Raw genomic sequence first — 27674 nt, forward strand, 5'->3', positions numbered from 1 at the left:
CCCCCAAGTGGGGAGCTGAAACAATTCTCAATACAACGTCCCCAGCCCCCCAATGGAAGCTTGGCTGTGAAGGGAGGAGCAGCACGCTCTGCTCCCATTGGGCTTATGGGGATTCTTCCCTATGTCTGTTTAGATATTAACTCAGTCAGACAAGCCAAGGCAAACAGACCAGAGCCAGGGTGAACAAGAGGACAAGCATCCGTGGCCAGCGGCCCCACATCACCTTCCTACTGCAATGGACGTGCCCTGGTCCCTGGGGTGGATTCTGCTCCTCTTGGGGATCCCCCTCACCCATGCTGAGCCACTGTAAGTCTGAGAAACTGAGGGGAATCTGCTGAGAGCTTACACATCTGTCGCCTTCATGACTCCCTGCCTAGACCCCACCTGTCTCTGTTGTCGCCTCCCCCCTGGAGTTTCCTTGTGCCCTGTGTTTGTCTACTGGTAGGTATATCTTGGTGACCCCTCGAGTTCTGCGGGTTGGCAGTCCTGAGAACATCCATGTACAGGCTCACTCGAACTCCAGGCAGCCCCTTACTGAGACCCTCGAGGTGACCCTCAACGTGTGGGACTTCCCCATGAAGAAGATAATTGTGGCTGACAGCCGGCTCATTCTTTCACCGGAAAACCACTTTATGAGCCAGGCATCTGTGATGGTAGGTGACAGGCCAAGATGGGTGGCCAAAAAGGGAGGCTCTCAGCCAGCAGCAAGGGTGCAGAGGGGCAGACTCTGGAGGGACTTCCCACAAAAGACACTAGGGAATAGAGTCAGGGTTTGTATATACTTAGTGCTTCTCTTATGTTCTGTCCATTTTAAAATCCAAAATCACCCAAAATCTGGGCTTCAAGAAGGGCCATGATTAACCTAAATGATGCTTCTCTGTGAATTAATAAAAGATGCCCTCTGCTGGTAGCTCAGAAATCTGAGCCTTTACTGGATCACATCTCCACTTGGCTGAATGTCCTTGTGCAGGAGCGAACTGCATAGCAACACAAGGCGACCCTGCTCCCAAAGGCAGAGCCAGAGGGCTCCATTCAATTGCTTCTCCCAAGATCTGGCCCAGGGCTTTGCTCCCAGGGATAGAGACCTCAGCAGGGTCTGAGGAGTGTGGCCATCTCTCCCCAGATTCCCGAGAGCCTGGTATACCCCCCACAACCAGGGCAGCAGTATGTTACCATCCGGGTAAGCTGGTCATCCACTTCCAGTTCCTCATTCATGGAGAAGATTGTGCTGGTGGCTCCCCATGCTGGCTACATCTTCATTCAGACGGACAAGACCATCTACACCCCTGACCACTTGGGTACAGCCTCTGGGCACTTGGCCTTGGGCAGGTGTTGACTGTCACTCTCGGCCTCTTCCAATGCCCAATATATTCCACCTGCCAAGGCCTCCCCACTGCCCAAGATCATAATAATTGCATCCCTTCTTCAAACTCTATCCAACATTCAGTCTTCCCTCCTTCTCCAGTTCAATACCGGGTGTTCACTGTGAACCACAAGATGGATCCTGTAGGCAGGACATTCACTCTGGACATCAAGGTGGCCTCTTTTATTGAGAGGGTGGATCCCAGACACAGGTTATATCATGTGCTCAAGGCCTGGGAACATGAACCACCTTCCCCTTGTCATCACAGAACCCGGAAGGAATCACTGTGATCAGACAGGATCTGTTGGCCAAGGACGGTTTCTTCGCGAGCTCCTTCCACCTCCCAGAGCTCATCAGGTGCCCTGCTGGGAGCCCTAGAGACGGAGCGAAGGAGGGTATTCTCAGTCTCCATCTCTCCTAACTTTCTTTGCCTCAGTCTTGGGACCTGGAGCATCGAAGCCAGTTACCAAAGTGCGGCCAAGCAGAAGTTCAAAGCAGCATTTGATGTGAAGGAGTATGGTGAGCAGGGTGTGAGGGGGAGGGAGAGGTGAGGCATGCCAGAAACAGGGCTGGAGATGCAAAGGAGGCCTTGTGGCACACCTACTGTGTGCCAGGGCCTGAGCTCGGTGCTGGAGCACAGGACCGCATGTTCTAGTCCTTGGGGGTTGCCAGTCACCAGGGAAAGAGCAGGACAGGGAGAGGGTGAGGGTAGATGGTCACTTGCTGAGGGTACCCACTGCCTTTACTCCACCCAGTGCTCCCATCTTTTCAAGTCCAGCTGATCCCAGACAAGACGTTTTTCTACCTCCATGATGAAGCTCTGGGTGTGAACATCCAGGCCCGGTGAGTCCCCCTGTGCTTAGCCTGGCCAGAGGACCAAAAACACCAAGAAACCGAAGGGTAGAGAGAGGCAAGCCACTTCTATAACACTTCAGATATATAAAGGCACTCTCTGAAACCCATGAGATATATATATATATATATATATATATATATATATATATATATATTTTTTTTTTTTTTTTTTTTTTTTTTTTTACAGGGACAGAGAGAGAGAGGGATAGATAGGGACAGACAGACAGGAATGGAGAGAGATGAGAAGCATCAATCGTCAGTTTTTCCTTGCAACACCTTAGTTGTTTATTGATTGCTTTCTCATATGTGCCTTGACCGCGGGCCTTCAGCAGACCAAGTAACCCCTTGCTCGAGCCAGCGACCTTGGGTCCAAGCTGGTGAGCCTTGCTCAAACCAGATGAACTTGCGCTCAAGCTGGCAACCTCAGGGTCTCGAACCTGGGTCCTCCACATCCCAGTCTGATGCTCTATCTCAGGGGTAGTCAACCTTTTTATACCTACCGCCCACTTTTGTATCTCTATTAGTAGTAAAATTTTCTAACTGCCCACCAGTTCCACAGTAATGGTGATTTATAAAGTAGGGAAGTAACTTTATAAAATTTATAAAGCAGAGTTTCAGCAAGTTAAAGCATATAATAATAATTACTTACCAAGTACTTTATGTCAAATTTTCGCTGTTTGGCAGAATAAATCTTTATAAAACAACTTACTACAGTTAAATCTATCTTTTTATTTATACTTTGGTTGCTCTGGTACCGCCCACCATGAAAGCTGGAATGCCCCCTAGTGGGCAGTAGGGGCCAGGTTGACTACCACTGCTCTATCCACTGTGCCACCACTTGATCAGGCTGTACAGATCATTCTTGAAGCTTATCGTGCTGCACAGGCCACCTCTGCCATCCCATGGGTTGTTCAGACTTCTGTTTGGCTTCGTATGGCTGTATGAGCTACCTCTACCATCTCATGAGGTTGCACAAGCCACATTTACAACCCAACAAGGCTTTATGTGACATATTTGTCACCTTACAGGATTTGGGGGGGTCTGCAATGAAACCATCTAAGTTTCTAGAGGCCACCTCTGCCCCTCCCAAAGTTCCACAGCCATCGTTACAGCCCTGTGAGATCGTACAGGTCATCTCTGCAGCCACATGAGGCTGTGTGGGCACTTCAGAGCCAGTGGAGCAGTGCTTTCTCTCCCAGGTATATATTCAACAAGCCGGTAGATGGACACGCCCTGGCCATCTTCGGAGTGCAGCAGGATTCTCGTCGGATCTCTATTCAAAGCTCCCTGCAGAGGGTGGAGGTGACCAAGTCTGGACCCTTCCCCAGGCTCCTCTCACCCAACCCTCGTTCACTCCTCCAAGAAACCATCTCCTCTCCTCTCTCCTGCCCAAAAGCAGATCTCTAACGGCCAAGGTCAGGTCTCCCTCCAGAAAAACACACTGATGGCTGCAATCCAAGGCACAGAAGAAGACTTCCTAGGGGCCTCAATCTTTGTCAACGTCACCGTGTTCTCCTCAGGTGCCACCCTCACCCAAGCCCATGGCTGAGGTCAGGACACTGCTCTTTCTCAACCCAGACATTCCACCCACGTGACCTCAGTCTCCCTCTTGCCTAAGTTCCTTCATCAGAGAAATGGGGAAATGTCAGAAGGGCTGGAAAGAGCTGAAATTGTTACTGTTTTTCCTTGTCATCACAAAGATGACCCTCTTATACCAACCACTCTGTCACTCCCCCAAGAAATTAACCTCCTCCACAGGCCTCATGGCCCCTTGTCTCTGCAGGGGGAGAGATGGTCCAGGCTGAGACCTCAGGGGTGAAGATCGTCCGGATCCCGTACAACATCAAGTTCATCAGGACACCCCAGTATTTCAAACCGGGGATGCCCTTCCATTTTAGGGTCAGGGTCTAGGTTTACCCCACCCAAAGACTCAGGGGCCCCACCCTCAAACAGCCTTCCCCCCAGGAAATAAAAACCCTCATTGGACTCACATACCCTGACAACTCATCTTTCTGAGAGTTGAGTCCATCATGTTCCCCAGATCAATTCCAAGATTTCCTCAAGTCTTAACCCAGGTCTTCCCAAAGCACAGTGATGTTCCAGAATTACTCTGGGCGTTTAGGAGTCACAGTTAGGCTGGAACATGGTGCTTAGGGATTTATCTTGGGTCTACGTTTGCACGGTAAGCATACTGTTTTCTCATACATTCATTTGGGGTGACTTTGAGATGTCTGATGAGCATTACTTGACTATGAATCCTACTCTGAGTTTTGCCCAAGCCCTCCATGTCTCCTCCTACATTCTCCACCCGATTCTACCTTACCCCTACTGCATGGGCACACCAACGCCCAGGGCCACCTCAGACGGTTGTGTACTGCAGTACACTAGGGGGCGCCATTCATGAATGGTATCCCTGGTGTTGTTCAGTGCTCAGCTTGCACAACTGTACGAGGCAGTCTTATCCAGATTGCATTCCCAGTTACTACCCTCTCACTCCAGGCCACTCTCAGGCCTGTCCTTTATCTCACCCCACATTCCACCCTAGGTCTTCGTCTCAAATCCTGATGGGTCCCCAGCTTCCAGAGTCTTCATTCGCTACCAAAACCAGAAAGTGTTCACCTCACCCAATGGGGTGGCCACTCTGACCATCAACACAGATGCAGACCTGGAGCAGCTCCCTATCCTGGTACCAATCCTATGGGGCAGAAAGAGTGGGGTTGTATAAGCCGAAAGGCTTGAGAAGTTAGTTGCCCATCAATCTCCCCAGGTGAGAACTGATGAAGATCTTCGGCCAGAAGATCAGGCATCAGTCAATATGACAGCTTGGCCTTACTCAACTCAAGATGGGTCAGGGAACTTCCTACACATTGAGGTCAAGATGTTAGACACAGAAGTTGGCAGCAACATCCAGCTGAGCCTCAACACAAGACATCGAAATCCTGCAACCAAGGAGCAGATCACTCACTTCACTATCCTGGTGAGAGACTGACACCAGGACTTGAGCCAAGGAGTTCTTCTACTGGGACAATCTTGGCTAGATGAGTTGGAGGAACTGTGAACCATGGTGTGAAGGTGGGGACCATCTGGGGTGGGCTCAGGCCAAGGAACTGAAGCCAAGAGACTGAGGACCTCCCTGGTGGGTTGGTCCTACTCTCCTCATCTTTGGCCTCCCTTGTTCCAAGGTCCTGAGTAAGGGTCAGATCGTGTTTGCCAAGAATCAGTTAAAAAGTCTTGGGAGTGTCTACACATCAACCATTATTGATGTGACTTCAGAGATGCTGCCCTCCTTCCGCATCCTGGCCTTCTATTTACTGCCCAGAGGCATTGGCCAGGACCCTGAACTGGTAGCTGATTCCATATGGATCGATGTAAATGACAGATGCATGGGAACGGTGAGCCAAACTCCTTGAAATTGTACACTGGGCCCTGGACAGTTAGCTCAGTGGTAGAATGTCATCCTGGCATGTGGATGTCCCAAGGTCAACTCCTGGCCAGGGCACACAGGAGAAGCGACCACCTGCTTCTTCACCATATCCTCCTTCCTTTCTCTCTATCTCTCTCTTCCCCTCTCACAGCCATGGCTCGGTTGGAGCAAATTGGTATCAGCTGCTAAAATAATAGCTCGGTTATGGAGCAACAAGGCAACAGCCCCAGATGGGCAGAGCATCACCCCATAAGGGGCTTGTCAGGTGGATCCCAATCAGGACACATGTGGGAGTCTGTCTCTCTGCCTCCCTACTTCTCACTCAAGAAAAATTTAAAAAAAAAAGAAAGAAAGAAATTGTACATTGCATTATAAAGTTCAGGAGAAGGTCTGTCCAAGCCTAGGGGCAGGTGAGTGTAAGAGGAAGCGACGCAGCTTTAAAAGCTCAACTTAAGGAGTAGAGACAATGCGAATAAATGTGTGGAGTTGGGATTGGTCTGGTGGAGTTCCCTAATGCTCTGTCAGAGCTGTAGGGAGCATGAACCTGAAAGTGGACTTGGGGAAGCCCCTTGGTAACCTCTGAGCCTCCTTTTCTGACATATTTCTTTTTCCTGGCTCAGCTGAAGGTTGGCTTAAAAAATGAAGAACTCTCGGATTCTTTGGAGCCCCACAGCCAGGTGGAAATAAAGGTGACAGGTGATGCCAAGGCCACAGTGGGTCTTATGGCCGTGGACAAGGCTGTCTATGTCTTGAACAGCAAACACAAGCTCACACAGAAGAAGGTGAGAACATGTGGATTTGGGGTCAAAAGGTTGCCTGGACATTCTAGTGGGACCTTCATCTTTTCAACTGTAAAATTGGCTACATCGACGGTTACAAGGATTCAAGTAGCTAGCGCACAGCAGAGATCGGCAGGTGGTAAGGTCTCAATAAAGGGAAGATAGTGTGAGCATTATTACCTGAGCCAGCAATTACAGTGCACCATTGCACCTCCCCTGGAGGGTCACACAGGCTCCAACTCCAGGTTCCTCTCTTGACCCCAGGTCTGGAATGTGGTGGAGGAGCACGACATTGGCTGCACAGCAGGCAGTGGGAAAGACAGACTTGCTGTGTTCAAGGATGCTGGATTGGACCTGAAGATAAGCACAGGGATGGAAACCCTGGCAAGCTCAGGTACAGGTAGTGGGACAGGAAGGGGAAAGCCGGGAGCAGGGGCGGAGGCAGTGCGTCTAGTGGTTAAGCACATGATGCTTGGCATCAAACAGATGAGCTAATATTCAGGATCTTGACATTTACCATGGGGCAGTCATATTTCTTCTCTGAGTCTCAGTTTCTCTGTCCATAAAAATAGGGATAATAATACAAGCAGCTCACTCTGTGTTAGTTAAGATATAGGTTTGACCATGTGTATCAGAGATAAAATTAACAGTAGCTTAAATAAGATAGCAGTTTGTTTCTCACTCAGTAACAATGCAGAGATCATTCTGGGACTGAGGCTCTTTCTAGCTTGCTGTTCTGCCATATTCCAAGATGGCACCTCATCAGGACCTCATTCCAGGCAGCTGGATGAAGGGAAGAAGAAAGGAGAGGACACTTCTCTCACATCTTCTTGACCAGACCTCGGTCACATGGCCCTGCCTAGGTGCAAGGGAAGCTGAGAAATGTACTCTTCACTCTGAGTGATATATAAAGATGGAGGTTTGGTTGCCACAGATGAGGGGAGGAAAATGAATATTGGGGACAGCTAGGAATGTATTTTTTCAGCTATAAATAGTGATATTAATAACAATTTCTATTTACTGCAAGCTAGATCCAGTGTTAAATACTTTCATATGTGTGATCCCACTGATAGAACTGTGATTATACTCATTTTACATAGCTGGTGAGTGTAACACCCAGAGAGGCTGTGACTTGGTGCAGACCACATAGATTTAAGTGCTGAATCTTGAATATGAAGTACCCATAGAATAAAATGAGGTGATGCACATAAGCCCCGGGCAGACAGTAAGCACCCAATAAATGTCATCCAGGGCATTGAGAATGATCTTGACAATTGTCCTCATTCTCCAGATTGGCACTGCCCCCAGAGCTCACCTCCCAGCCAGCGCCGCCGCCGCTCCCTGAAAAGCCTGGAGACCAAGAGGAATGCAGGTCAGAGCTAAAGCTGGATGCACCTCTCCTTCCTCCCTACTATATTCATCAAAGCTTAAAACAGAAAACCAGGATCATTCTAGGTGCTTCCAGCAGGGAGGGAGGGATTGAATCATAGGAGTTTGGGGCTTTCAAAATTACTTGACGGGCTCTAGTAGTGGAAGTCTGAAGGTTGCTTCTTGGGACTCAGAATCATCCCCACTGCAGTTCTCGCAATGCATGAAATCTCAGGAAACTTCTGCCAAGAATTTCTCATGAGGCTGGTGGATAGATAGTGGAACATGGAGTTTTTCTCACTAAAAAAACAACACAGAGCCTGACCAGGTGGAGGCGCAGTGGGTAAAGCATCAACCTGGGACACTGAGAACCCAGGTTCTAAACCCCCAAGGTCGTGGGCTTGAGCGAGGACTCATCCAGCTTGAGCATCAGATCATAGACATGACCCCATGTTCACTGGCTTGAGCCCAAAGGTCGCTGGCTTAAGAAGGGGGTTGTTGGCTCAGCTGGAGCCCCCCTCCCTCGTCAAGGCATGTATGAGAAAGCAATCAATGAACAACTAAGGTGCCACAACTATGAGTTGGTGCTTCTCATCTTTCTCCCACCAGGGAAATGATCTCTGCTTCTCTTTCATAAGGCATGTGGCAGAACTAGCACTCCAGCACCAAGAACATCTGGGAAATGTTTTTCGATGTGAGGCTTCTGTGATGTAGGAGGGAATGTAGACAAAGGTAGAAATAGGGTACTGAATGCCAATGAATAATATATAGCTCTGAGCCTGGAGTTCAAGGAAGATGGGAAGCACCACTGGTTGGTGTTAGAAACATGCATTTTATGAATATTAGATTTTTCATTTTCTTTGACAATGCTGAGGACTTGATGAATCCAAATAAAGGGAAGTAAGTAAAATCTAATAAAAATCGAGGTAAAACAGTAACTCTAATTTCAATATAAAAAATCATGCTAACCATTTGAAGAAAGTTTATAATATGAATGATTGTTTTATTTATGATGATGATCAGATATATTATTTAACTATAAATATTCTAATCATGTTATATGGTGGGTAATAAGATTTCTTAATTGCTATAATTTTATCTTTAGGTGCATTCCTTCGGTTTGTTAATTTAGAAGCATACAATTTGACATCATGCTTTACAGCAAGCTTTATGTTTTCAAAAATACATGATAAAAACTGGGAGTCAAAGTCTCATTTTTCATAAACAAACATGGCATTACCAATCTGTGTCAAAAAATAAGAAAGACAAGGAGGAGGAGGGAGGGGAAGGGATGCAATAGTAACATGGATTCTAGTCCCAGTTGTGTCACTTGTGAGCTATGTGACCCTAGGCCAGTGACTTGACCTCTCTGTCACTCAGCTTCTGATCAGAACTCACCATATGGGTTCAATGTGAAGTTGTAGGAGGAAAACACAGGCAAAATGTTAGGACCAGCATCTGCCAGAGTTACGGGTAAATAGAGGCCAAGTATACACGACATTGAGATGGATGGCTCCCAGCTCCCTCAGATCCTGCTCAGTCCCTCCTCATCCCTCTAAATCTGGCCCACAGTGAGCAAGTTCAAGACAGAGCTGGAGCGAAAGTGCTGCGCAGCTGGCCTCCGGGAGAACCCAGTGGGGCTGTCGTGTGAAGAGAGGACCCGCCATGTCCGTCATGGGCCAGCTTGTGTCACCGCTTTCTTGAACTGCTGCCACCTGTCTGAGGCCCTGACTCGGGAGGCCCAGGAGGATCAGCTGCTTCTGGGGACAAGTGAGGGGGTCACAACAAGAAGCATAGCGTTGGGAACCTCCACCAAAGGGCAGGGAGTGCCATGGGACAGGTCAAGGAGAGATCTGGGCCCTGGGGAAATGGGGTGGGAAGGCCTTTTGAAGAGCCTGTTCTGCTGACCAAGGGAGAGATGCAAAGGAGATCTCAACCCACATCTGCTCCCCACAGCGGATGATGATGAGGACTTTGAAGACATCTTCCTGGAAGACCTGCCTGTCCGGACCTTGTTTCCTGAAAGTTGGCTCTGGAGGAAAATTACTCTGCCAAAAAGTGAACTGGGGTAAGAACACCACTCCCCACACCAGCATCTGGTCCCTGGCCCTTCCATGAATCAGTAGATATCCATTATGGCCAATACCACCAGTGGTGACATTGAGTTCTCAGCATAGTCCCATGATAGGAACCTCCCTGGGTAGGAATACAGATCCCAGTGGTTCCCCTGAAATGATGACTCTCTAACAATGATGTCTTTTGTGGGACAACCCACTGACCCCCTCCTTAGTGATCATAACCCCTGGACAGAGGCACTGTCCAGGCAGCACCAACTCACTGATGCCCCCACCACCCTGCCACTTCCAGGACCATCTCCCACTTCGACATTCTTGTGAACATGCCAGATTCCATGACCACTTGGCAGTTTGTGGCCATCAGCCTCAAGGCTGGACAAGGTGACCCCCCACAAGCCCAATGCTGAGAGAACAGAAAGACATCCAGCCCCAGGAGAGTGGGCTTCTGCTCAGCTTCAACATGATCTCCTGGCTCTAGGTCTCTGCATCTCAAAACCCTTTGAGCTGACAATTAGGAAACCATTCTTTGTGGACCTTAAGCTGCCCTTCTCCGTGGTCAGGAATGAGCAAGTCCAGATCCAGGCTGTGCTGTACAATTTCAGGACCCGCCCGGCCAAGGTGAAGCCTCCAGCCCTCCCCTTCCTGCCAAATACCTGATGGTGTGTTTTATAAAGGGGTGGAGTGTGTCATTATTTGAAAGGGCCAGCAAAGTGGTGGCCTTTTTCAAAAACTTCTAAGGTACTTTCTTATTTAAACCTTGCAATAACCCCAGCAGATGGGTGACACTATTATTCTTTAGAGATGAAGATCTGAGGCACAGAGAGGTTAAAGGGTTTTCTGAGATCACACAGCACAGACATGGCAGCAGGGGTGTGAAGCCAGCAGGGTCTTTGTTAGTAATCACCATGCTGTGCTGTCACCTACTCAAGATTTTCAGGGCAACGACAAGGGGGGGCTGTGACTACAGGTTCCTGGGCTACCCGTACATCAGGACCCCCAACTATCTACCCTGCCCCAGGTTCGTGTGGAGTTCCCCCACAAGGAGCCACTGTGCAGCGCATCAAAGCCAGGAGCCCCATCCCGTCAGGTGGTGGTCCTGCCCCCCACCTCCACCAAGATGGTGCCTTTTATACTTCTCCCACTTGAGATAGGCAAAGTGGATGTGGAGGTCAAGGTTGTGGGCTTTGGGGTTCAAGACCACGTGAAGAAGACACTCGTGGTCCAGGTAATAGATGCCTTGCCTTGCTGTCCAGTAAATAGTGGCACTTCCCCTGTGTGATCTTGGGAGGTTGGGTGGGCCCAGGATCAATAAAAAGGCCTCCCAGATGAGAGTAAAATGAGAATTGATTTCAAAATTCAATCAAAGAACCCTCACTTCACAACTTTGGAGTCAGACCTGGGTTTAAATCTTGTCTCTGCTGTGTGACCTTGGGCAACTCACTTAAATTCTCTGAGCCACCATTTTCTCTTTGACAGAATGTAGATAATTATCATATCCACAAATAATCAGAGCTGTGAAAATTACACATGACCCATGTGTGACTCATCAATAACACTCTATTTTCTTAACAAACATATGTTTAGCTCTTACAGTATAGTGTATTAAGAAAATTAGCTCATTGAATCTTCAGAACAACCCTAGGAGGTAGAAAATATTATTTTCCCCCTTTTATGGATGAGAAAATTGAGGCAGAGAGAGGTTAAGTAATTTGACCAAGATCACACAGCTAGAAAGCAGAAGAGATGGGATTTGAACCCAGATATTAGGGCTCCAGAGTCTGTGCTCTCACTAGCTAAGCAATGCCTCCTCTTGTTGTTATTGTGATTGTCACTATTGCTATTGTTTTTAACTTGCTTCCTCATTGCCTCCCATAGGCAGGGGGAAAAATAGAAAAAATATCCCATAGCATTGTCCTGAACCCTCAAGGTATGTGGGGTCTGCAGGGGGCATGTGGGGTCCTAAGGACATGCCAGGGAAGAGGGAGGGGTTAAAATGAGGGGCTCAGGGCAAATTGGCAGCCCAAGATCCTTCTGGGCTCTGTGCCTTCTGACACCCCCAACCCCAGTACCAGCTTGTTATAGAAGGTTGTGTCTGCTCAGGTCAGACCCAGATGGAGCTGGTTCCAAGAACAGAACTCTTGAACAAGGTGCCCAACACAGAGGCAGAAGTGTTTGTCAGTGTCCAAGGTGCTTAGGGTACAGCTGGCTCCTGGGGGCAGGGGGGAGGGGTAACTGGCTCCTCCAGGGCACAGCAGCAGGAGGGGTTAGTAGTGACCCCTATGGTGACCCTGCCCACCTGACAGGTGACATCCTTGGTGAAACGATCCTGGGCAGCCTGACTTCCAAAGAAACACATGAGCTGCTGAGGCTCCCGACGGGCTGCCCCGAGCAGACACTGAGCCGCTTGACACCTGCGATCATCCTGACCCGCTATTTGGATGCCACGGGCCAGTGGGGCAAGGTCGGGGTGGAACACAGGGCCCAAGTGATGAAGAACATTGTCAGTGGTGAGAGCAGGTCCTCTCCTATGCCCTCGATGATGGGATTTTCCAGGAAAGCGTGGCCTCCTTCCCAGTTACACCTGAGAGCTGACATTTTCCCAGGGGACATCCAAACCTCCACCTAACAACCAGAGATGAATGCTTCTAATTTGGACACTGGCTCCCTCCTCCCAGTTACTCTCAGACACCAGTGCTCCATTCAGGTGCTCCCAACAGCATTCCCCAGGTAACACCCAGACACTGTCACTCCAGATGTTACATTCAAACAGTAAGCCCTCAGGGAACCTTCAGATAACACCCAAATAGTAATGCTCAGAATACACCTGAGAGGTGTCCCCAAAGACTACACCTAGGAGTGACCTCCCTCATGCTACACAGACATGCTGACACCCTTTGTTTGCAGCAAAAAAAAAAAAACCCAAGAAAATGCCCAGATAGTGGTCCCTCAGGGTGACCCCTTTCCTGGGTTTCACCTCCCATAATCTGTCTGAGCAGCGATTTCCGGTCTCACCCTTCCCCTGAAGGGTGGTTTCCCAGGGTTCTCCTGGATAAAGCTGCCATGCTCCTGCCTGGCTGTGACCTGCATTTCCATCCAGGCCCTGCAGCTCTCACTGTATACAGATTGAACAGTCCCTCCTCCAGGTTGTATCTGAGTGGAATGCATTCCCAACTCACACCCACACCTTCCCCCTCCGGAGTATGGCTAATAACTTCCCAGCCACACTCCAACATCAACTCTCCCCACAAGACTTCCCCGACTTGTTTCCTCAGGATACACCCGGATGCTGACCCACAGGAGCGCAGATGGCACCTACCACATCCATAAGGGGAAATCAGGAAGCACCTGGTAAGAACTGCCCTGGAGGAAGCTCATGGGGCCAACCTGGGACTTGATGACCCCAGGAGTATCCACGTTGTGGGGTCTTGGGCCAGGCAGCCTGCAGTCAGTCTGAAGCAGTGTGGTCCATGTAGATTCTTGCATAGTGTAGGTGCCCCTGTCTTAGATCCCCTTTGGGTGCTGTTCCCAGTAATAACACACACCCCTCGCCCTCCTGACAGGCTCACAAGCTACGTGTTCCGAGTTTTCACCCTGGCCTACTCCATCATGACCAGCGGTGTGATTGACCTGCACTCTCTCTGTGACATTGCCAAGTGGATCATCACCCAGAGGCAGGCAGAGGACGGGCAGTTCTTGGAGAAGGGCCCCATAGTCATGGCATCTATGCAGGTGCTCACCCTCCCCCCCTGAGTTTTTTAAACAAAAGCCAGGGCTCTGCCACAGCAAAAGGGAAGTTCAGGCCCCCAGCCTGGTAGAATGAGAACAGGAAACAGCCAAGGCCCAGCCCCTAGCATCATCTCCCCTTGCTCTGGACCACACTGAACTTGTTTATGATGTGACGGAGGCTGGGTACATCTGGGACCCCTTCTCTCCCTCATCCTCACTTCAAGCAGTCAGTCATCCATCCTGGCCCTCCACCCACTGGGCCTGAGTCCTCCCTCTGCTCCAGCCAACACACCCAACCCTACAAAGTGTCCCTCCACAAACAGTTTTCAAGCAGACTGGGAGGTCTTTCCTGCTCAAACACCTTCCATGGCTCAAGTTGCCCACAACAGTATCTCTCTACTGAGACATCCATCTCTTCTGTATCTCTTCCCAAGCCTCCTCCTTCCTACTCCCAGCTTCCAGGTCCCTCTAATTCAGAGTCTTTGCTTATGCTACCTTCTCTGCATGGAATACCCACACCTCATCCCTTTCTTCTTCTTCACCCAGACAAATTGTTTTCTGATTAGATTTAGCTCAGGCATTACCTCCTCCAGGAAGTCTCCCCTAAATACCAGTATTGTGCTTGTCTCCATCATTGCATCTATCACATTATTCATTTGTCTGCTCAACAATTTAACAAACATGGGCAGAGCATCGTAGAGGGCTTGCCGGGTGGATCTTGGTGGGGGTGCATGTGGGAATCTATCTCTCTGCCTTCCCCCTTCACATAATAAAAGAAAAGAAAAGAACACTAGTCCAAAGAAAATAAAAAGAATACAATAAAGAAAAAGAACCCTTGTCATTAGGTATAAGGCCCACCCTGATTCAGTATGACCTCTTCTTAACTAATTGTGCCTGCAAAGACTATTTCTAAATAAGATCACATTTGGAAGTTCTGGGTGGACATGAATCTTGTAGGAGCACCATTTAACTTGATACAGGGGTTGAAGGTAGAAGTTAGGAAACTAAAGAGGATAAACTCTAAGTCAGTCATTTACTGACAATGAGGAGTGACCCTTAGTTTTCTTATCAGTAAAATGGAACTGCTTCAAGAATGCTGTGAGATAGGGTCATGAACTTGGCACAGCACTATCTATGGCTGTTGGTTCTTTTTTTTCTGCATATATATTTTTATTTTGAGTATCACAAACTTCAATTAGAATATTTTTAAAATGTTCTGCATGCATGTAACAAATCTGACAAAAAACGAGTATCCAGTTTACTTACATTATACTATGAAGTTTTAACTGAATAGCCAATTAACATATTGAAAATATTAAGTACAGTAACAACAAAAATGTCAATGCATTAATCTGAGTGTCCTACCACTATGCACGTGATCATGTAACACTACTAATAATTACCCTGGAACATAGGCAAAACGTAGACAGGAATTTCCCTCAAAAATAAGTTTGAAGGATTAAATATCATCATCATCACCATCATCACTACTAAAGATGAAGCTGCTGCCTGTGGACAGGCCTCCTTCTTCCTGAACATTCCCCAAACCACCCACAGTCCCTTTCTCATTAGAATCATCCAACAACTTCTCACAGGATTCTTCATCAAATACCTTCTCATTGGAATCCTCCTCTTCGAACACGTTTTCATCTATACCTTCTTTATCCTCTTTTGCATCTACTTCTTTTTCATCTGAATATTCAAACACCTTTTCATCTGCATCATCTTCGTCCTCCCTTTCGTCATCTTCAAGTCCCTTTTCATCTGCATCTTCGTTCTCTTTTTCGTCAGACTCATCGTCAAAAGCTTTTTCATATGTATCTACCTCTCTTTCCTTTCCATCTGTTTCATCGTTAAACTCTCTCTCAGAGCCTTCCTTGTCAAAGGCTCTTTCAGAGCTGTCATCTTCAAATTCTGATTTTTCAGAGTCATTTTCTTCTAACTCTTTTCTGAGATTGTTTTTCCTTAAACTCCCTGTCAGAGCCATTCTCATCAAACTCTTTTTTCAGGCCATTTCCTTCAAATTCTTTTTCCAACCCCTCTTCAAATAGCTTTGCAGAGCAGTCTTCTTCAGATTCTCTTTCCGACTTAGCTTCAGGCTCCTTTTGGGGGCCGTTCTCTCCTCCAGACTCCTTGGGGGCCACCTTCTCCAGACTTCTGTTCAAGGCCATTCTCTTCAAAATCAGTTTTGAGTCGCCTCTTTTTGGATTCTCTTCCCGGGCCCTTCACTTTAGACTCTGTTTTAGGACTACCCTCTTCAAACTCTTCTTTGGGACTGCCTTCCCCTGACTCTCTTGCAAGGTGCTTTTCATGCTCTCTTTTGAGCCAGCTTTCCTCAGACTTTCTTTCAAGGCAGCCTTCTTTAGCCTCTTTTTTGGAGCCACTTACTTTAGCATCTTCTTCAAATCCTCCCCCATCTTCCGTTTTCTCAAACTTCATTTCATCTATAGGTTCTTCAAACATCATTTCCGTTGCGGCTTCTTGAGCATTCGTTTTAGATGTGCTGGGGTGCTCTGAAAAATGCCTTACTCTGGAGGGCCCTGCCCTTTCTGAAGCACAGAGAGACTGTGAATGCTGAAGACCTTTGCTGGCCTCAGGAGCATTGAGGAAAGCCTCCCATCCTTTCAGCCTTTCCTCCCTTTCTCTTGTGGTCTCCTCCACCTGGTAATCTGTAGTTCCATCCCACACTTGGGCAGTGATCTGTCGGCCACCAAACCACCGTCCATCAAGGGTCTGAATACAATAACCAGCTTCCTCTGGATCCCGGAAGGACACAGAGGCCACACCATCGGGGTGTCTATCAAAGAGAAGAAGCTTCTTAATTTGTCCGAACTTGGAACACTCTACTCGAAGATCTTCTCTGATCTCATTCAGCACCAACAGATCATCCTCAAAATCCATAGGATGAAACATATTTTTGATGATGACAACTCTCTCGTGGCGCATGCAAGATGGTTCATCCCTTCTCTCAGGTCTCCAATCCAACTGCTTTTGTTGCAGAGACAGCTTTTTCTTGTAGTCCTTGCACTTCTTCTTCCTAGAGGCATCATATGTCCCCTTCAGTTGAAACTTTGCTACCTCCACATGTAATCTGTAGCCTCTAATTTCATCTTCATCCAAAAGTTTTAATGCAAGGGCCACAGATTCCCTCTTCAAGTAACAGCAAAGCCCATCTCCTTTAAGATTTCCTTGATTATCATTGTAAAGCTTGACCTCAAATTCTTCTGTTTGAGGATCTCTCATAATAATGCCAAACTTGGACATGAGCTGTATAAATTCATCCACTGTGATGTTTGGAGGCAAACCAGACACATATACATTTGTATTTCGGTCTTCATCCACATGAAGCCATCCTGCTTCAGGCTTTCTTTTTTCTCCCCTCTCTTTGGAATCAGTGGGTTTCGGGGGGGGGGGTTCTTTGTGGAGATTCCTCATCAGGTCTAGCATTAACATCTTGTACATCGGTGGTAGAGCTGGATGCACCATCATTAGAAAAGCCATAATTGGCCTGATATGTAGCAATAAAATCTTCAGTGATCTTGGGGAACCAAGACTTCTTGTCCAGGTCCCACTCATAGGGGGTGTCATCTGGCTGCTGCCCAAAAGAATCGGTTTCTTTACCGGGATCTTTCTGGGTGTCTCCGTCCTTGGTGTCTCCGAACAATTCTGGCATTCGCAACTGCTCATCAAAGTCCTCGTTCGCATCCAAGCTGTTGCCGCTCATGGTGCCGGCTCAGCCGCGGGGACCGTCCAGGAGAGCCGGGAGGCCGAGACTAGGCTGACTCGCTCCGCCGGGCCTTGGCGCCTCGGCGGAATCCAGGGCGCGGTGTAAGCGCGCGCGAGCCACCGCCACCTCCTACGGGGTCTGAGGCGACTGTAGCTCCCAAGGCAACGCCAGGAAGTCTGTTGGTTCTTGTTAGTAAGCAAATCCCACCCACACAGGCAAATTTCAAGATGGTTTCTCCCTCTTCCTCTCTCTCTCTCCCTCTCCCTCTCTCTCTATGTCTTTCTCTCTCCCTCCATCCTGCTTTCAGCATCATCCAGCCTAGAGCTGAGCACCTGGGAGCTTTTTAAGGTCAGGCAGGAGGGGTTGGGGAAGGTGCCTCCAAGGTGCTAATGGGGCCGTGGTGTGTGGTTCTGCATCCACAGGGTGGCTACCGAGGCTCTGAGGCAGATGTATCCCTCACAGCTCTTGTTCTGATCTCTCTTGATGAGGGGAAGGAGTTGTGCAGCCAGGAGATACCGGTAGGACCCAAAGAGGAGGGCTGGATCTTCAGGGTGCCATATCCCCCACACCCAGGGATCTCCGCTATCCTCATAGCCCTCTTCTAACTCCAAGACCCCTTTCCTTTGATCGCCTCCCTTTAGCTTCCTCTCTCTGACTCTCTAGAATTTGATTGCCAGCATGGAGAGAGCTCGTGGCTTCCTGGAGAGACGCCTCCCTGACATTCAGACAACCTTCGCTATAGCCATAGCCTCCTATGCTCTGGCCCGCACCAAGAGCCCCCATGCCAATGACCACCTGGACAGCTTTGCCAGCCGTAGTGAGTATGGGGTCACTTCTTCAGCAGTTGTGTACTCACCACAGTCGTGGGGGTGGGGAGAGGGAGATTGTGTGATCTCAAATCCAGCAATGTGTGATTCATCATTTAGCATTCACTGAACACCTATAGTGTGCCAGTTCCTGAGCTCAGACCCTGAGCAACCAAGGTGAACAAGACAGATAGGGTCACTGCCCTCACATTTCCCACCATCCTTGGGGGAGTAAGGCAGAAGACAAACAAGTAGAGAATTACAAATTGAGATAAGTGCTGATATGAGACATACAAAGTGGATGGGAGAAATGAGAAGGGGAGATTGTGGGGGCTGGGGTGGCCTCTGTGAAAAGGGGACCCCTTTGGCTGGCATGAAAGATGGAAAAACATACCTCTGTGAAAGGCCGATAGCATTACAAATTAAGGGAGTGGCATGTGCAAATGCCCTGAAGTGGGAAAGTGTTTGGCATGGTCAAAGATGGAAAGTTTATTAAATGTAGGAAATTCAAAGAGGTCTGCCTCCCATGACCTGTTCTCTCTTATCTGCAAGGGTCCTTATCCCATCCTCTCCCATTCCTCAGTTCCAGAGGAGTGGAGTTAGGAGAACTCCCTTTCAGTGGAACTAGAAAGACCGGGGAAAGCTTCTTTGAAACTCAGTTTTCCCATTTCTAAATAGTCTATCTCCTAAAGTTGTTCTGAAAGCACAATGTCTATATGCCTCCTCAAAGAGTGTCATGTAAAGTGCTCAATAAAATAGCAGATGAGAAAAGCTGGGCCAGATGACATCAGGAGAAGGCAGGTTTAGATAGGTGGGCCCAGATCTTGGTGACAAGGTGGGCATGCATCTTCTAGACAAAAACTACTGGCCAGTGAAGGACAAAGACTGGAAATCCCTGTACACCACTGAGGCCACGGCCTATGCGCTGATGCAGAAGCTGGAGCTGGGTCTGCATAATGAGACGCACGCCATCGCCAAGTGGCTGCTGGAGAAGCGGGAGCAGGGAGGTGGCTTCAAGTCCACCCAGGTGACCCGGGCCTCAGAATGGTGGGAGCTGGACTGGAGGTGAGGGTGGACGCTAGCCAAGATGCTGCCGCTGACGGCCCACCGAAAGCTGTCCGCGGTGCTGACTCGACGCCCCCGGTTCTCCTGGGGCGCTGTCTGTGGTGCTGATCCGAGACCCCATCTCAACTCCCAGACCACGGTTGTGGCCATCGAGGCCCTCACCCGCTTTCGCGAAGCTGTCCCCTTCGAGGATGTCCGGGATCTCCGCGTCCAAATCAGCGCTCCCCAGAAATCCTTGGATGTGGAATGGGTCATCAATCAGAACAATGCTTACCAGCCCCGATCAGCAAAAGTAAGACACTCAGGGGCAGATGGGAAGTCCACACAGAGGCGACATTGGGAATGAGGCCAAGAATCATATCCCTGCCAATTTCCTTCTCCAAAACTATCTCACACAATTGGATGGATGGATATATATATATATATCCTACAAACATTTTCTAAGCACCTACTGTGTGCCAAGCATTCTCCTGAGCACCTGAGCATTGGGGATACACTATGAAAGATCTGTGGTCCCTGCTTTCATGGAACTTACAGTCTAGAAAGAAAGTAAGGCAACACATATATTTTATTTTAAGCTTTTCTAAAAACAGGAGAAAGAAATAAGTGTGTAAAAGAAAAAATAACCTGGTGTTAGGCAATATTTACCTTCAATCATTTGACACATATTTTTAAAAGATTTTATTTATTAATTTTACAAATAGAGGAAGGGAGTAGTGGGGTAACAAGCAACATCAACTCATAGTTGCTTCACTGTAGTTGTTCATTGATTGCTTGTTGTATGTGCCTTGACTGGGCAATCCCAGGGTTTCAAATTGGTGACTCACTGTTCCAGTTTGATGCTCTATCTACTGTGCCACCATGGGACAGGCTGTTACATTTTTACTGAGCACTTCCTGTGTGCCAGGCATTGTTTAAAGTGCTGGAAATATGACCATGAATAAGACAAAAAAAATTACTGTCCCTGTAGGATTTTATATTTTGATGAAGAAGACAGATTATAAAGAGATGTGAATAAGTAAAATATGTCATGTCTTAAATGGTGACAAGAGCTATTGGGGGGAAATTAAGAAGGAAGGGGGATGAAGACATCAAAGAGTTGACATTTTAGACAAGATGGTCAGGAAAGGTGTCTCCAAGAAGATGAGATTTGAGCAAAGACCTTAAGGAAAGAATGGAGTGAGCCTTGTGGGTATCTAGACAGAGGATACAGTAAGTGCAAGGGCCACGAGGCATGAGTGTTCTAAGAATAGCAATGAGGTTTAAGCAGGGGTGTGATTGAATGTGAATTTGTAAAATTTTGCTCTGGCTCATGAGTGAAGAATATATGAGGGAAACAAGAGTGGATGCAGAGATGCCAGAAAGAAGGGTGTTGGGTCTTCATGCGTGGGACCTTCAGAGACACTGCAAAGAGGATAGATTGGAGAGATGTACATTAGGACACAGCCTGAGTCAGCAGTTGTAATTGATTTATGACACAATAGACACCACAAATGCTCTATCAAGAAGGAAAAGTAAAACCATCTTTCCTCCCCCTTCATTGCATTTAAGCCATGTTTTGCTGCTTCCTTTGCCCTCAAATCTTCCTCTCCTTTCTTTTCAGTTTTCTGCTCAAGACAACCTAGAGATCAAAGCCAGTGGCAGTGGGAAAGGCACCATCTCGGTAGGTCAGGGGTCCCATCCTTGGGATCCTTAGATGGAGCTCAAAGTGCCCCTACTTGATGGAAACAGAGGCAAGTCTAAACTCCAAGACAAGATCAAAATCAGCCAAAAAAATTAGCTACTACTTAAGGCACTACTATTTGCTATGAACCAAGCTAAAGATACTTCAAAACATTCCTGGGAAAGTTGGTAAAAATATGGACTCTGTGAAACAAGTGGGGAAATGGAAAGGTTTTTCACTTGCTGAGTCAAGAGTCAAAGAAGGTAGAAGTCAGAGGTTACTGGACCCCTCTGCCCCTTCTGTGCTGAGTCTCTGAAGGGGTGTCTCCTTCCTTTGCCCCACCCAGAGAAGATTCTCCCACCAGGGTACCTCCCAATCCCTGGTGGCTAACTCCTGTCTTCTCTCCATTGCCTGAGCCAACAGCTCCACTACATCTTCCGGCCCCATATCCTGGGCCAGGAGCACAGTCCTCTTGTGTACTAAATTTAAGGCAGCCAGTTCTCCTGTTTCTGGCAATGGGGTCATGGTTAAATTTTTGCCATTGTGTGACTTTGGGCATGTCACACTTCTCTTTGAATCTCAATTATATTTAATTGTATTAAAATTAAATACAATTTAATATTCAGTCACACTAGCCACATTTCAATACTCAATAGCCACATGCAGCTAGTGGTTACCATATGGACAGGACAGAGAGAGAACATTGCCATCATTGCAGAAGATTCTATTATACAGAGCTGGGTTAGACTCTATAGGGTTTTTTGGCTGCTGCACTCAGGGGTTGAGGGGCACAGGCTTGGCTGTGAATTCCCCATGGAGGTAGAGAGTGGGACAGGCAAGGACTGGACCGAGGAGGGAAGGGAATGGGTGCGGATGAGCTCTGATATCTTCCCTGCCCTGGCAGATCCTGACCATGTACCACAGGTCCCCAGAGTCCTGGGAGGACACATGCAACCAATACCAGTTGAATGCTACTCTTCACAGTGCCCCTAAAGGTAAGCCTGAACCTGAGCATGCCCAGCCCTTTATATTTTTTATTTTTTATTTTATCTATGGTTCAATAAACACATTTATTGCTTTAGTCAGCCATTTGACAAATATTTATTGAGCATATACTATGTGTCATGCCTTGTTTTCTGATCCTGGGAACATAGGCATAAACAAGAAAAATATCCTTTTTCCTGGAACCATAGGAAGAGACAACTAATGATACAACAATAAAAATATATCATTCTCCTACTATTATTTATTCTGTGATATAAATAAATCTACATTATAAAAATAAATATATAACTCCTCACAAAAATTAGGGGATATTTTATAATATCACTTCACATTCATTTTGAAATACCCCCTAATTTTTGTGAGCAGTATATATAGTAAAATAACTGTTTATGATAAGTACCACACAAAATAAAGCACAAAAATTCACACAGACTTGGAGGAGGTCTAAGAGAAGCTCTCAGAGGAGGTAGCATTTGAGCTGAGACTATAAGAAGTTTGAGAGAGAGCCATGAAGGATTTTCAGAAAAAATGTTCCAGGCAGGCAGAACAGCAGGTGCAAAGGCCTTGAAACAAGAATGAGCTCACCTGGTTTGAGAAACAGTGAGGAGATCAGTGTGGCTACAGAGAAGCAAGGGGTAGAGTTTCGTAGAAAATGTTGGACTGGTGTTGGAGGCAGGTGGTGCAGAGACTTGTGGGCCACTGGGAGGACTTCATTTTTGGTCAGAGTGTATGGGACCCATAGAGACTTCTGAGCAGAGGAGGGAGGTACCCCAGCACGGGTTTATGTGGGCTCCCTCTGATGGCTGTGGGCGAAATAGACTGTAGAGAGCAAGGGTGGAGACTAAGGAGGAGGTGACTGCACTGGTCCAACAGTAGATGATGGGGCTAGATCAGGGTGGAGGCAGTGGGTATGGACAAAATTTAGAGTTCCCAGTGTGGGGGACCAAGAAGGAGACAAGAGAAACACTGCCATTGGGAGCTCACTGTAGGAACAGGAGGACAAGTCTCATCAGGCCAACTTTTAGGGACTAAAAGTGACCAAGGTTTCGTTTGGACCCCATTTCTTGAAATAATAATAATAATAATTGTACCATAAATGTAATAATAATAAAGCACTGATCAGATACTATGTGAAGTGCTTTACTTGTATGAATTCATTTAATCCTTACAACAACCCAGTCAGGTTGGGAATATTAGGATCCCATTTATAGAAACCAAAGCACAGAAAGGTTAAGCCACTTGCCTTAAGTCACACAGCAGAGTCAGGTTTTGAACCCAGAAAGCTAGCTTTAAGGGCTATGTTATTCAATCTCTAAATTTCTGCCTTGTCTCTGCAGAAAATAAAAAGGGGGAAGAGACCTTCCAACTCCGGATGGAAACAAGGTCAGGGCACCAGGATCTTGGATGGGGCAGGAGGAAAGCCTCACATCCTGGTATCCAGATTCCTTAGCAGCTCTTTGTGTACTGAGTGGAGGGTGGGAACCAGCTAAGCCGAACTTTCCATGCCTGCCCCTCATCTCACCCCCCATCCTGCCCTTCCCTGTCTGTCCCTCACTCTGCCCCCTACCCTGGCCTCTCATGTTTGTCTATCACCAAGCCCCCATCTTGCTACATCCTAGGATAGTAGGTTCTACCACAGTGAACAGGCCCCAGATGCCCAGAGCTGGCTCCAAGCCCCATGGTTCTTCCTCATCTTCATCCTTCATCATCTCTAGACACCCCAGCCCTCAACCAGTCCTTCTCTGTCTCCCAAATGCCCTCTCTCAAGTCTACCCCAGAAAAAAAGAAAAGGTGCATTAAGCACCTACTGGGTGTCAGGCTTTGTTCTAGGAGCTGGAGGGCACAGATGTGTGCAAGGTTGCTCCTTCCTGCCTGGTGAAACTCCCAGCTTATCAGGGGAGACAAACAACCAAATAATCACTCAGAATTAATGTAAAGTGACAACTGTGATGAAATGTGGCAAAGGAAAGCTCCAAGAAGCTACAGGAGAGCAAATGAGAGAATGCTCTGATGTGTGGACCAGAAAAGGCTTACCAGAGGGAATGATGCATCAGCTAAGATTGCAAAGATGAAAGGATATTTTTGGGGAAAGAGGAAGAAGAAGCAAGGATTCCAGGCTGAAAGACAAGCATGTGCAAAGGTCCAGTGACAAGAAAGAGATGGACATTTAAGCTCTGGGGTGTGAGAAGGTGAAATGGGAGGGCAAGACAAGGCATTTGGTAAAGGTTGTTAAGCAAGGAGGTGACATATCAGATTCCTATATGTTAAAGTTGTGTGTTTTTGAGGGCAGAGGAGTGAGAGGGACACCACGGAGGAGCCTTCTGCACTGCTGCAGGCTAAAGATAATGGCAGTGGGAGCATGGGGGGAGAGGCAGGAGAAAGAGAAATTGGAGTTGTGAAATTCCCAGGTTCCAGGGTGATCGAGAGGCCACAATGACCATCATAGAGGTGTCCTTGCTCACTGGCTTCTACCCCAACCATGATGACCTCAAACAGGTAATGTAGGCCCCACCTGCACACTGCTGAGCAGGATGGGGTGCCCTGGCAATACTCCGTACTCCCAGTGTGAGCACAGGGCAGAATCTACCCCTTGTCAGTGTCCCGTGGTCACTACTGGTTGTCTCCCTGCCTAAAATAGCCAAATCTTTGCCCTGATTGTGCCTTAGTTTCCCCAACACTGAAGTTAATTGGACAAAGACTGGGAATTTTGAGAAGTACTCCACACTGGCTGGAGCTCCTAGGGCTGTGGGCCTTGGGGATCTCTGCCAACTTGCAATCCTCACCCTCTGCCCCAGCTCACGAGCGACGTGGAGATGTATGCTTTCCAATATGAAACTAAGACAAAATCCAGCGACAGCACCATTGTCCTCTACCTGGAGAAGGTAAGGCCAGGTGTTCACCAGAGACTTGTGGGCAGCCCACTGGGCAGAGAACTCGTGGTTAGCAATATTTTCCTGGGTGGTGTTGCCAGAGAGCCATGCCATCTGAGGTCAGCACCTCAGTAGTCAAAGCCACGTGTATTGTCAGTGGTTATGACCAGGGTCCTGTGGTCAGTGCCCCGTGGTCAGCGGCCCTGGTCAGCTCAGACAGGACTTCCTCCTTTAGCTCTCCCACAAGGAAAACACGGTGCTGGGCTTCCGGGTGCACAGGATGCTGCAGGCGGAGTTCCTACAGGCCGCCCAGGTCACAGTCTATGACTACTATGAGCCTTGTAAGCAGGGGCATCTGGGGATGGAGGCATGTCTTGCGAGGGGAAGAGGACTGAGAAGGACAGGGTCAAGAGGGAAGGTCGAGCCTGACCAGGCGGTGGCGCAGTTGATAGAGCCGCCCGACGCGGAGGACCCAGGTTCGAGACCCCAAGGTCACCAGCTTGAGCGCGGGCTCATCGGGTTTGAGCAAGGCTCACCAGTTTGAGCTCAAGGTCACTGGCTCGAGCAAGGGGTTACTCGGTCTGCTGTAGCTCCCCAGTCAAGGCACATATGAAAAAGCAATCAATGAACAACTAAGGAACTGCAACGAAGAATTGATGTTTCTCATCTCTCTCCGTTCCTGTCTGTCTGTCCCTCTCTCTGACTCTCTCAGTCTCTGCCACACACACACAAAAAAAAAAAAAAGAGAGAGAGAGGGAGAGTGAGGAGCGGGGCAAGGAACGGGGAACTAGGGTGTGGTTGAGAGAGGCCTGGACATTGGTCGTGGAGAGCAAGAAGGATCATGGAAGAAACCTAAGGGTGTGGTGGCAGAAGGCATGGCCTTCCTGGATGGTCAGATTGGTGGGGGGCCTGGAAGGTGTTTGGGCGGAGCCTGGAAGGGACTGGGTGTGGCCTGCTAGGAATGGGGTGGTTGGGTTCTGCCCTGCGGAAACTGAGGGAGACGAATGTGCTGGGGGTGGAACCGGCGGGCGCCCCTAGCCCAGGAACTCAGACCCAAGCCAAACCCAGGCTCGCGCCCCTTCTCGCAGCCCGGAGGTGCAGCTCCTTCTACAACTTGCCCACAGAGCGATCTGACCTGCGGAAGATCTGCCACAAAGATGTCTGCAGATGTGCCGAGGGTGAGGTTGTGAGGACGCGCGGGCCGGGGCTGCCAGACTAAGGTCTGGGAGCCCTTTGTCACCTCCTGAGTGCTGGCTGGGCTGAGTGTAGGCAGAGAGGGAGAGACAGCGAGTTAAGGAAAATAGAGACAAAAAGAGACAGAAAAGAAGACCCAGAGACAGAGACTGACACACATAAACTAGAAAGGCCAGACCCAGGGACCTGGGGCCGATGGGGGTCTGATGGAAGGAAGCCCCCTCCCCCAGTGCAGCCAGAGCAGCTGTCCCCCTCACCCTCCAGAACGGTGCCCCACACTGAAGGACAGCAGCCGGCTGAGGCAGGAGGAGCTCCAGCTGGCGGCCTGTGAGGCAGGCGTGGACTTCGGTGAGTTTGGAGTATGGCGGGAGACAGGGAGGCCTACCTGCCGGCCAGATGCCAACACAAGTCCTCCTGCCCCCATTCCCCAGTTTACAAGGCCAGGTTGGAGTCTGTGGAGGCCTCTGCCTCCAACCCCTACATCTACTACAACATGCAGCTCCAAGCCATCATCAAGAGGGGTATGTCCCAGGAGGCAGTGGAGAAGGTGTGGGTCCCTGATCTGTGGCAGAGGAGGTGGTGTGGGCCCCTACTCTGGGTTCCCATTGTTGGGGAGGGCCTGGACTGTGCACACTCATACACTGGGCCTCCTCTCCTCCAGGCACGGACGCTGCCATACAGCTCACCATGAAGAAATTCATCACTCACACCACCTGCCACAACTCCCTGGAGCTGCAAGAAAAAGAGACATACCTCATCATGGGCCAGGCATCAGACCTGTGGAGAGTCACATCTGAGTGCGTGGGGACCTCCTGCTGCCCTGGGGACTCGGTTTTGGGACCCCTTCCCTACCACAGCCCAGTTCCTGGTGTCACAGTCTCTACTGCACCTGCCAGCGAGAGTCTTGGGTTTCAGAGCTGCCTATATGGAGGAGCAGGCTATGCGCTGCACCACTCTAAGGAGCACCATTCACACAGACGCTGTAGATGCAGATGTAGATTCAGTTTCCCAACGGGGTAGTAAAGAGTCAGCCTTTTTCAATCCCCAGGTGAATGAACTAAAGGCTTAGATGGCCCTGAGGAGTGAACCTTAAAGGCTGAGGCTCTGGGAGGCGCCAAGCAGGGCAGAGGTGCAAAGCAAGGAGGTCTCCGTGCCTCTGGAGGCTCCAGGCTCTTCTCACCCTCTTGCTGTCTCTCACCAACAGTTACGTCTACGTCCTGGGCAAGGAGACGTTCCTCATGCATTGGCCGGCGAGTGGGGACGTGGAAAAGAAGGAATTGCTGGGCCAGCTGGAGGGATTTTCAGAATACGTGAGCACCCATGGCTGCAAGTCCTGAGACCCGGAGGCCCAAATAGGCCTGGGCTGCTGGGCTTAACTCCAGATCACGAGCAGGAAATATCATATCCAAGCTCCAGACATTTGTTCCTGCTCAGCGGGGGCCCTGCACAGCCTGCCCAGCACTGCCTGCGCCTGCCTCCTCCCTCTCTCCTCCTCCATTCTAATTACACTGGCCTCCTTCAGGTCTTTTCAACGCCCAGTTAGACTCCCACCTCAAGACCTTTGCATTCACTGTCCTCTCTACCCTTCCTCCAGGTGTCTGCATGGCTTGAACCCTTCCCTTATTTGGAGGAGGTGTTAAATGTCACCTTCTCAAGGATACTTGCTTTAACAACATATCTAAAATAGAATTGACCAGTGTCACCTTGATAAATTTAATTTAAAAGTCATAAATAAATAAAAGTAAAGTACAATA

At 48.6% G+C, this 27674-nt stretch overlaps 1 protein-coding gene and 1 pseudogene across 2 annotated transcripts; one reads left to right on the plus strand and one right to left on the minus strand.

Annotated features, from left to right (window-relative positions):
* Positions 1 to 173: 173 nt before the first annotated feature.
* On the plus strand, positions 174 to 27674 carry LOC136333493 (complement C3-like). Of its 2 annotated transcripts, XM_066272713.1 has the most exons (41): positions 174 to 306; positions 446 to 653; positions 1124 to 1298; positions 1466 to 1536; positions 1632 to 1720; positions 1800 to 1882; positions 2119 to 2206; positions 3418 to 3520; positions 3618 to 3738; positions 4002 to 4117; positions 4764 to 4904; positions 4986 to 5195; positions 5401 to 5610; positions 6263 to 6424; positions 6686 to 6815; positions 7713 to 7793; positions 9362 to 9559; positions 9746 to 9857; positions 10157 to 10245; positions 10343 to 10482; positions 10883 to 11089; positions 11740 to 11791; positions 11965 to 12051; positions 12168 to 12371; positions 13137 to 13212; positions 13425 to 13593; positions 17740 to 17835; positions 17981 to 18134; positions 18978 to 19150; positions 19322 to 19480; positions 20792 to 20851; positions 21756 to 21846; positions 23194 to 23239; positions 24265 to 24352; positions 24652 to 24738; positions 24962 to 25067; positions 25815 to 25904; positions 26185 to 26268; positions 26352 to 26441; positions 26582 to 26717; positions 27125 to 27674. In XM_066272713.1, exons 1-41 carry the CDS (start codon positions 236 to 238, stop codon positions 27255 to 27257), a joined length of 4986 nt encoding a protein of 1661 aa, XP_066128810.1. In that variant the 5' UTR covers positions 174 to 235; the 3' UTR covers positions 27258 to 27674. The 2 variants fall into 2 exon arrangements, 1 of the variants encoding a protein (XP_066128810.1); XR_010731046.1 differs by lacking the exons at positions 23194 to 23239; positions 24962 to 25067; positions 25815 to 25904; ... (2 more) ...; positions 26582 to 26717; positions 27125 to 27674.
* Positions 14897 to 17423, minus strand: LOC136320173 (17S U2 SnRNP complex component HTATSF1 pseudogene; annotated as a pseudogene).

The sequence above is a fragment of the Saccopteryx bilineata genome, chromosome 1 (genome assembly GCF_036850765.1).
Source record: "Saccopteryx bilineata isolate mSacBil1 chromosome 1, mSacBil1_pri_phased_curated, whole genome shotgun sequence".
In the NCBI taxonomy this organism is placed as follows: Eukaryota; Metazoa; Chordata; class Mammalia; order Chiroptera; family Emballonuridae; genus Saccopteryx; species Saccopteryx bilineata.